At 41.6% G+C, this 10,716-nt stretch overlaps 1 protein-coding gene and 2 non-coding genes across 3 annotated transcripts; 2 read left to right on the top strand and 1 right to left on the bottom strand.

The window, feature by feature from the left end:
- The first annotated feature begins 216 nt into the window (after positions 1-216).
- On the top strand, positions 217-288 carry trnac-gca (transfer RNA cysteine (anticodon GCA)). The gene has a single exon. It is a non-coding gene; the product is annotated as a tRNA-Cys (tRNA).
- A 1,495-nt stretch (positions 289-1,783) lies between these two features.
- On the top strand, positions 1,784-1,855 carry trnac-gca (transfer RNA cysteine (anticodon GCA)). The gene has a single exon. It is a non-coding gene; the product is annotated as a tRNA-Cys (tRNA).
- A 108-nt stretch (positions 1,856-1,963) lies between these two features.
- dcaf7 (ddb1 and cul4 associated factor 7) lies at positions 1,964-5,337 on the bottom strand. Its single transcript, XM_056407090.1, has 7 exons — positions 4,979-5,337; positions 4,604-4,762; positions 4,145-4,256; positions 3,930-4,048; positions 3,631-3,840; positions 3,319-3,436; positions 1,964-3,084 (listed from the first exon to the last, which is right to left on the bottom strand). Exons 1-7 carry the CDS (start codon positions 5,114-5,116, stop codon positions 2,912-2,914), a joined length of 1,029 nt encoding a protein of 342 aa, XP_056263065.1. The 5' UTR covers positions 5,117-5,337; the 3' UTR covers positions 1,964-2,911.
- Positions 5,338-10,716: the final 5,379 nt, after the last annotated feature.

Raw genomic sequence — 10,716 nt, 5'->3', positions numbered from 1 at the left:
CGATATTGTACTTTTTAGTCCACTACATTTGGCAGTGTACTTTTCAGATTGAGATTCTACATTATTTGAAAGTGATCACTCTTTGTGTTAGAGAAGAAACTTGGGGTTGAAATTAAACACACCGACACACACACACACAAACACACAAACACACACGCGCACACACACGCACTCACTCACACAATGAGATGTTGCACCTGCTACTGTTAACCACAAGGGGGTATAGCTCAGTGGTAGAGCATTTGACTGCAGATCAAGCGGTCCCTAGTTCAAATCTGGGTGCCCCCTCTAAATCATATTATTATGTGGTGGAAGAGCAGCAATGCCGATAATGCTTATTATTAATAATTAAAAAGTGGCATCTGTAAACCAAATTGCCTACGTCACAGAGCAATACATCATGTTTTTTCCTGGGACACGGAGGAACACCATTTATGAGAGCAAATTCAATATTAAACTTCATAAAAAAACTACAACATGAACACTTGTCTTACCACCATCTCTACTTGAGCGTTCATTCAGCTGGATTCAGTCAAACAAATAACAAATAAATATTCATATTAATTAATTAATTGAGGAAAACTATCCAATATTAAATGTCGTTGAAGGAAAATGTCCGTGAACCTCTCGGGTTATCGTGGATTTAAAAGGGTAATCGGAGTGATGTGTTTCACCCAATGGGAATCCGACCAGGTATATGCCTGATTGAAAAGATGTAAAATCGGGTCTTAACATTCAAAGTGTGCCGCGCCTCGATCGGAGGGTCAAGTTGAGTGAGTCCGAGAGGTTGATGAAGGCGACCGGGCTGGAGACATTTCTAAAGAGTTTGGCCTTGACCAATCCACTCACTCTAAACCACTGTTACTCTCCTCGGTAAGTTACCGTTAAATGCTGAACAATAACGTTGTGTATGACAGGATAGTGAGGAGAAAGTCACAACTCTACTAGAACAACATGGCTGCCATCTGTGGACAGATCAGTCTTAAAATAAGAGGGTTAAATGAGAAGCCGTGGAGGGAATCGTAGATGGGCCTGTGGATTCCAGATCGTACCACCAACCTCTAGGACAGTGTCAGAGGTTAAGTCCATAAACTAAAGCTCAACAGAAGGGGACTCATGCTGGTCAGAGGCTGGATCCTCTTCATGTCATTTTAGTACTTAGATGAAGTTCTGATACCATTTACGCAAAAAAGTACAGAACATTTGTTTTGGGAGTTGAGTTCATTAATCAACAATCTCTCTCCAGAACATCTGACCCTTCCTTGAACACTTTTGATTGGGTAAAGCTCACCAGTTAGTTACCTCTTTGATGAAGTTAATTGGTTTCTTTCACATATTTTAGTTTGGCTGAAAGTCACTGGAGAGGAGAGAGGGATCAAACCTTCAAATTAGTAATATGGTGGATGTTTACGCATGAATAATTACAACTGTAAAACAATGTTCATGTACTTTTCCTACAATTCCGATGGCGATATTGTACTTTTTAGTCCACTACATTCCGCAGTATACTTTTCAGATTGAGATTCTACATTAAAAGATTCAAGATTCTCATTTTCTGAAATACAGTTGACTATTTCTTTCATCATTGGAAATGAGTTATTGATTTGAAATTGATCACTTTGTATTATAGAAGAAACTTGGGGTTGAAATTAAACAAACACATTTGATTGTAGAAATTAGAAATGATATGCCATCCTATCTCTAAAGAATGCATGTCTGCAAACACAGCAGGTCAGATTAGTTTTAAAACAATGAAGTGTTGCACCTGTTACTCATGAACACAGGGGGTATATCTCAGTGGTAGAGCATTTGACTGCAGATCAAGAGGTCCCTAGTTCAAATCTAGGTGCCCCCTTTTTATACATATTATTATGCTGTAGTAATACTGATAATTATTAATAGTAAGTTAATAATTAAAAACCTTCATCTGTAAACCAACTTGCCAACGTCACAGAGCAATACATCATGTTTGTTCCTGGGACAACGAGGAACACAATTTATTAGAGCAAATTCAATAACAAACTTCATGAAAAAGCTGCAACATGAACACCTGTCTTACCAACATCTCTAGTTGATATATGTATATACAGTGTTGCCTTGTAATGGCATGCTACAAGGACATGACCCGTTAATTACTGGGAAACAACTAAAAAGAGAGGCAGACTGAGCCAGGAAGTTGATTCACGCTGCTCCCATTTTCACAACTCTAAAACACAAAAGAAAAGGCAGCTTTCAAAAGCACAAAGAAATAAAGAAGAGAATAAGTGGGGAGTTCAAAGGGCGGGACGACACTGCTCCGGTAGGTTCCCGAGAGATGCTGGACGTGGCGGCCTCACAGCGTCAGAAGCCAAACTAAAACGCATCATATGATGACAGATTACTAATCCCTCTCAGGTTATCTGACAATTTATAAAACTGGACAAACACCCGTTTGAAAGATCTTACAGGGACCATCATAGACGGACCTTTGAATCATCAATAACATGGTATGAGTCCACAAGAAGGCTCCCACGTATTCCCAGAGAGGTCATCTTCAGCAGTTTGTACCTTTATAACTCAAAAAGATGAAACACCCGACATCGAAACCCTTCCTGATAATCTCACAGCTGGCTGAAATGACACCAAGAGGTATAAAAATAATCGAATTTTCATACACAGCCGCTCGGATTTTCAAAGCTTCTGTACCTTACCGTGTGAGCAAAATAAATAAGAGCTTCATACGTTTAATAGAAGGACAACGGAGGACAGACAAGGGACAGAATGTGAAGTGGGTTATCGTGGGGTTGGTGTGCGATTCTCCAAACACGCTCAGAAAGTTCACTCGTGACCTCATCCGTGTCTGGAAAGCAGTGGGACGAAGACTAGAAAACCAAGAAGGAGCTTTCTCTTCTTCACACAAGTGTTCGTGGTTTTAGACACGCAGGATCTCCAAGCAGTTGTTGTAGCAGATGGCGATCCAGTCCGGCTGCGTGGACGCCCACTGCACGTTGTTGATCTCCCCTTCGGACGTGTAGGCCAGGATGGGATCCTCAATGGCTCGTGGCATCTGCTGGATGTCCCAGATCAGAGCCTGGTGGTCGTCGGCTTAGGAAACGAGACGCGCAGAGGAGGACTTTAGAAGAGACATTTCAGGCCGAGAGGACAATGCAGCCGATGACGGATACATTTCGGCCTTAAGGCGCTCGTCATCGAAGAAATGTGAAGTTTTGGTCGTCAATAAAAAAAAGGGAGAGGCGAATGACGAGTTCAACATGTGTCTTCGCTCGCCTCGGTTTCCCCCCCCCCTTACTACATCCCACAATACACAGGGGCCTTTACCTGCAGTGCAGATGTGACATGACGAGTGGGGGGCCCAGGCGATGCCGTTGACACAAGCGCGATGGTTGTTTAGCCGAGCCACCGGGGTGCAAGGCACACGTACATCCAGGATGACCACCTGTCAAATAAAGTGTCGAACATTGGTTAAGTGTCAATAAACACATATGTCATGCCAGGCAGAAAACAAGGAAAAAAAACACAATCCTTTCTGAATTCATAAAAAAGGAAAAGAAAAGCTTCAGAACCGTCAGAGAGAAACATGGCTACCGAATGGCTAGTGTTAGGGGCTGAGAGAATCTACAGCAGACTGACCTCCATGCCGTCCATGGCCATGGTGGCCAAGTAGTTGGGGTCCTGCTTGTTCCAGCAAAGGCGGAGCAGCGGGTGGTGCTGAGGGTCTTCATAGATGATGGTACTGTGCTCCAGGTGCCGGAGGTCAAACATGCGGACGGACCCATCGGCCCCCACAGAGGCGAACATATCTCTGCCGCCTCCCGCTCGGCTGAAGGCGATGTCGTACACCTGCGCAGACACACGAGGACATCGATTGAAATATCATTGGAGGCCGTGTTTACGCCGGGCTTCCTTTGACCGCACAGACAGCCACGCACCTCTTTGTCGTGAGCGATCAGCTGGGTCTTCACATGCCCGGACACCAGGTTGACACGCCCCAACACCTGGCCGGTCTCCAGCCCCCAGATGGTGCAGGTGGTGTCAATGCTCGAAGTACCTGCAGGACGGACCGACATCTTCACTTTCCACACGGGAGAGCCACAAAGACCGGTCGCTATGCCGCTGACTGTTTACCGCAGCGTGGTTTCCTTACCCAGCAGATTAGGATCCACTTCGTTCCAGTCAAAGGACGTGAGCGGAGCGCAGAAGTCAGAGTTCTTGTTGTTGTTCAGCAAACACTCGAGGCGCGTTTCTGTGTCGCCGACCTGCGCGGCAAATCCAAAATAATTTGGCAGTGAGGAGTACAAAACAAACACAATGTCCACGTGAGCGATTCACAAACCGATGCCGCCACCACCACCGCACGGAAGAGTCTGTGTTTAAACTCCAGCTGAGAAGGATTCATAATTGACAGAAACAGACATATTTTGGAAGTGCAGTCATAGACTACTTTAGTTCACATATCCAGACAGGTATGAAGGTGGTCCACTGATACATGCTCGATATTATATGGACTTCAATTTAAATAAATGTATACATGTATTAAGTGAGTGTTCATTTGGACTTTTTCATGGAACTTGATAAACATACTTAAACAATAGGTCCAGCCTACCCTCCAAATGCGCAGGTAGTCCCCGCTGGTGGCCAGCAGGTCCGGGTAGACCCCCTTGGTGTCTGGGATCCACATGATCTTGGTGGTGGGGTACGGGTGGTCAAACGTGTTCCTGCACAAGAACTCAGAGCTCTCCTCCTCCAGACTCACCAGCTGGACCTGGGCGGGACACAAACACACAGGAGCAGCTGAGCGACGGCGGACATGACAGCGAGGGTCACAAATAGCACCCCGGTGCGCTACTGCGGGATGTCAGACACCGTGGAACAACAACAACAACAACAACAACAACAACCGTTGCGATTGCATGCCGTGGTGCTGCAGGACCCCCCGTAGCTCTCGGCCGCCTCAGCCCGCTGACGTTGCGCTGCGCACCTTGTTGTTGTACTCCTCCACGAAGCTCCCCAGCGCCAGGCGGAAGCGTTTGTCCGGGCGGACGCTCCAGCTCATCGCGTACACCGTCCATGGCGCCTCGTATTTGTAGATTTCTTTTCTTTTGCCGTGAAGCGACATCCTGTTGTAAAGCTAACAGCGCTAGCGCAATAAGTGGTCGTGCGAGCCAGCGGCCACACTTCACGTCGACGCGCCGTCACAGGTGTCCGCCGGTGAGGCGGCGACGACCATCTGGGTGGATCGGTCTGGTTTTGGGACCAGATCTCGCAACACTTTACTTAACAAAGAGTAGCAGTTCTTTTCATGACCGAAAGCGCTGTCAAGTCCAACACAACCCATGTGACTTCCGGTTTATATTTTCAAAATAAAAGATGGTTTTATTACGCCTCGTGAACGTTGTGGGCAAGATTGACAGCGGATTTGTGTGATTTACAAAAAACTGCTTGTAAATAGTGGAACTTTATATATATATATATATATATATATATATATATATATATCATCTTGGAAACTTATTAATTTGTTCTAATGTTTTTGTTTATAATTGTTATTGATCTATAATCCACACATCCATCTAAAGATCCCCAGATCCATATTTATACAGAGTCCAGTTGATTTGAACTGTCTGCACCAAAACAATTAAATAATTATCATGTGAAGATCTATTCTGATCATTTTGCGATTGCATACTTTATTGTGAAATATATTTTACGGAAAATGTTAATGTTGCAGTTCCTGTATTGTTGCATTGTGACCACTAGATGGACCCAGACACCGGCGGGACATCTCGAGCGAGGCGCGAACGCCTCAGGTACAACCACGTGACCGAAGAAGAACAACAGCCAGTGAACATCGTAACGTGACTATGATTGGCTAAAAGAAACCTTTGTTACAGTGTGCGAGCTCATTGTTCAGGAGCTGCACCCATCAGCGTTCACACCTCGACACAAAGCTGAACACCTGTGTAAAAAGCGTACAGAGTATTATAATATTTTATAATAAGGTACATAAATAACGAACTAAATAAACGAGGAGATGAACATAGAGAAAAAAGGAGAGAACAAAAAAGAATACACAAAATATTAATGTGAGGAGGCTATATTTATATAAGTAGGACTATAGTTTAGTTGTTTGTGTGCGTATTATGTATTTATTATATTCCATTGGCTCACATAATACAGGACCAATATAATACTTATATTATAAATGTATGCAATATGAAAACACAATACATCATTCTACAAGCTAAACATTAACCTAAAGTGTGGCAGTTTGAATTATTGTTGTTGTTGTCCAGTTAATTTGGGGGAAAAGTATGTTTCTTTATTTTGGAATAAAGATACTAAAGATGGCAACAGAGAGCAGAAAGACAACATAACACAACACAAAAAACATGTGTATTATTTCATAGAGCTGGAGCAGTTTAAAATGCAAGCTGTAATTAACTGAGCTGGCAGAGAGGCAACACCAGCAGCTGGAAGGAAGAATCTAATTTTAAGGTCTCACACTTCCACCCCATCATTGAAGGCTCTGTGACATGCATTGTTGTCGGTATAGCAGATATTACAGGAAGACAACTGCTGCAATATCAAAGATATTATTTCAACGTGTTTACTGGCAACACTGCTGGCCACGAAGAATGGTGTAACCACGGCTCCACACGCACATACCAAACACTTGTGAGAGCTTTCTAAAGGTCAAAAGGGCATGATGCTGAACTTTTTCTTTTTTCTTTGCGGTTGCACAATCTGTCCCCACCCATAAACAGGATGATTCTTTATATTACAGCTTGGGTGTGACCATCAGTGCAAACTCACAACATGTCGCATGCCTTTCTGTTTCTCTTAGTGGTTTTACTCCAATAAATGAAAGTTGAAACACACATTGTGTGCTTGTGCCAACATGTCTGAGCCGCCATTAGAGATCAAGCTGACGCTGCTGCCGTTTTATGAACACATTAGAATTCAAACTATAACCACAATTTCCATTTTATGATACTTTGTACATCTATATTTTTGGGCAAACATTGCACTTTTGATCACATGTCAGTTATCTGACAGCAACAGGTACTTTGTAAATTAAGATTTTATATGAACTACATATGATCATAATATATGTAATAATGGATTAGAGTACTAAAAAACCCTAAATCAGCTGTGATTTTAAAATGCTGCGTTTGTATCAGCAATAATATTATGACCGTCTTTCTAATACAAAACTCTCAAAGGAGTCCGAAGAAATACTTAAAGCACTTTTTTGCTGTATTTTTACCGAACTAAACTTCAATGCAGGACTTTTACAGAGGTTGCAATGATGTTTTATGTGTTGGCAAGGGGATACAGAAGAATGTTAATTCCTGGTCTATAGCTGATGTACTATTGTTTGCTACACTGAAAAAAATGTGATGTTGGATTTACTTCATTTTATTTAGGTAAGTGATTGCACGAAATAAAGTCATCTAAATCCAGACATATTTTTTAAGTTGAGTGTACTAATTATTTTCAACTAATTTCAGCCTAATTATATTTATATTTTCTGCTCAACGATTTTGATTAGAGTTAACTCAATTTTATTAAGAAATTCCAACTAAACTGTACTAAAATGGATTAAGTAACTTTAATACATTTTTTTAGGTGATTGCACGAAATAAAATCATCTAAATCACGACATATTTTTTAAGTTGAGTGTACTAATTGTTTTCAACTAATTTCAGCCTAATTATATTGAGATTTTCTGCTCAATAATTTTGATTAGTTAACTAAATTCCAACTAAACTTTACTAAAATGGATTAAGTAACTTTAATACATTTTTTTGTTTATATGCAAATCCATTTCATGTTTACATTTTTACATACTAAAATTAAGTTAAATTAAATACGATTAGCCATTTTTAGCATCTTCTTTTATTCAAATAAAGCAAACAGTATAAAATAGTGACAATGAAAACATCAGATCTGTTGAGCAATGGGGAAACCGTAACATTCCACACATGAAACAAACAAACACAAAAAGTGTGATATTTTCATGAAGATTTCCACAAGAAAGAAAAAAAATCTCACATGTTTAACTGAGGTTGGTGTATTAAAAAAAAGTGCATTGGGAACAAACTTGGCAAATAAATCGAGACGTAACATGAAACATGTGACTTAAACATCCAGATAAGCTTTTACTCCGAGATGCTAGCGAAAAATGAAACAGTAGATCTGTGCAGCGAGAACGAGACTGTAACCTTCACATCAATAAACAAAACAAACATTATAACAAACATCCTCTTTTCATTAAGTGTGCCACATCGTTTACCCCGTTTGAGGTTTGACTGGTGGCACCAATTCAAATAAGCGTCAGGTTTCCGACAGTCCAGCATATATTTTGTTCTTCAGTCGAAGGAGTTTGGGGGAAAGCTTTTCCCCATCCATTTGAAAGAGCACTTTCTGAATGAATTCATAGAAGTATCTTAGCTCTTTGGGGTCAGCCATATTCAGAGCGTAGATGACTCCCAGCATTATTGCACAAGCTTGGGCCACAGATCCACAGTTGTCCAGAATTATGAGTCCTTCAACAAAAATGCCAATGTCATCATAATGTCCCATTTCTCCACCCTCCTGGTTGATGACATATATGCCCATGCTTTGCTTTTGCAGGTCTCTCAGGAATTCATCTCCTTGGATATCCTGTATGTTTAAAGAAAATAGGAGAAAAATAAACATGTATTCATGAAATATATTTAATTTCAATGACATACATTACTGTATGAACATTGCTACCATATATATTAATCCCTGAAATAGAATCTGATCATATTTTTTTATTAAACTATATATCTGCGAGGTGTTATTAAAAATTTGACAGATTCGTTCTGAGTGCCATAGATATAATAGGATTGAGAGATGGACTTTAGGGCTGCAACTAACGATTATTTTGATAATCGATTAATCGGTTGATTATTCTATCGATTAATCGGATAAAAAAACAAAAAAACTTTAATTTTCAACCCTTTATTCAAAACAGGGTCCGTACGGTCATGGAAAACCTGGAAAAGTCATGGAATTTTTAAATGGCTATTAGCAGGCCTAGAAAAGTAATTGAAAAAAATAAAATCCCAAAATATTTGGAAAAGTAATGCAAATGTGTTTTATTAAAATTTTAATTTACACGGTATATATACGGTATGCTTTGGAATTCTCATTGTTAGTTTAAATACTACATCTTCTCACTTTGTCACGTAGACAGAGTTTTCACAAAATGTTTAATCATGGAAATTTGGTTTAAAGTCATGGAAAGGTCCTGGAGATCCACTGGTCACCATGGTGATGAACCCTGTTCACTGGTCAGCATGTGGATGAACCCTGTTCACTGGTCAGCATGTGGATGAACCGTCAAAAACAGACTGACAGCTTTCCTCTCCTGAGCAGTGGTCCCCATGTGGACCGGCACCCTGAACAATATCAGAGACGCGTTCCGATTTATTATTTTTTTCACCTGGCCCGCTGCCGTTGAGATTGCAGTGAGACGCGGAAAAAATGTGAAGTGGTTCTCTTCTTCGCAATAAAACATCTTTGATGGGACGTGTCGCGTCTCGGCCAATCAGCATTCAGATGTCCACAGCGTTTGGGAAGTTAGGTTAGCTTGAATGTTAGTCCGCTACATCTGCTGGCGTCACGTTGCACGGTGTATCGATACCAACAAAGTACCAGTACGTTAAAAACGATGTGATTTAGCATATTTTTAGTCTCGATACTTCATTAAAAGAGCGATCAGAGGAGCGCACGCGCTGTTCCGCTCCGTCAAATGTTGTCTGCACGCGCAGCGCAGCGCACACAGCGAGTGGCGTCGTGGCTTATCTCCGTTGCCTTTCTCCATGGAAAAATATTTTCCGCTATCCGCCACGGAATAAATAACCACGTTTTCTACGTTATACTCTTGTGGAAATGCCACACACGTCGTGACATGTAGCGCCCTGGTGTCTGGGGTCATATCGTCACCCGTAGGCGCACTTAGCTCCGTGAATGTCTCCGACTACGTGAATGACTTCCGCATCCAGCGCCACGTGAGCAGCAGCAGCAGCCAATTAGATTGACTAACGGAGGAGCAGCTCAGCGCTGATTGGCTCTCACAACGCAGCGTTCCGTCTCTCACTCCGCTCTGGTTTCTCCTGCGCCGCTCTGCGCTCAACTCAACTTTGTTTATACTCCGTGACTTATTGAGCGCCGTAATAATCGCTCGACACAACGAATCGATAATGAAATTCGTTGCTAACTATTTTAATAATCGATTTTTATCGATTTTATCGATTCGTTGTTGCAGCCCTAGTTTTCTTAAGTGTGAACGCCTTGGGAATAACATGAGGACGGTTACTCTTGTCTGTCCACTTGTAAGGAAATTTCTGAATGGACTCATTTAGATTTTCAAGTGTGAAATATTTTTTGGAAATTAACAAGTTGAGGCAGTGTGCTAACTCGACTGGTAAAATGCCTTCAAAAATGTCATGTGCAAGATCTGGAGGGTAACCAGTGCAGACATTGAAATGCGAAAGATGTGAAGAGAAAACACACTTTCTTTTAACTCCAAAACAAGGTTTTGCATTGTCCTGTGCTGACCTCACATGCATCTCATGCATCTCCTTGCTTCGGAGAGTAAAAGCACCTGGGGCCTCATTCATAACGGCGTGCGTAGGATTTGCGTAGGAAGGTTGCTTACGTAGTAGAAAGCAAAAAAATAGG

This window comes from Pseudoliparis swirei, chromosome 23, assembly GCF_029220125.1.
Source record: "Pseudoliparis swirei isolate HS2019 ecotype Mariana Trench chromosome 23, NWPU_hadal_v1, whole genome shotgun sequence".
Classification (NCBI taxonomy): Eukaryota; Metazoa; Chordata; class Actinopteri; order Perciformes; family Liparidae; genus Pseudoliparis; species Pseudoliparis swirei.
This window is presented reverse-complemented; position numbering and strand designations above follow the sequence as displayed.

Coding starts and splice junctions, on each gene's coding strand:
- dcaf7 (XM_056407090.1), bottom strand. CDS start 5,116: ATGTCGCTTCACGGCAAAAGAAAAGAAATCTACAAATACGAGGCGCCA. Junction 4,257..4,603: donor ACTACCTGCGCATTTGGAGG/GTAGGCTGGACC, acceptor TTTGCCGCGCAG/GTCGGCGACACAGAAACGCG. Junction 3,841..3,929: donor TGATCGCTCACGACAAAGAG/GTGCGTGGCTGT, acceptor GTGTCTGCGCAG/GTGTACGACATCGCCTTCAG.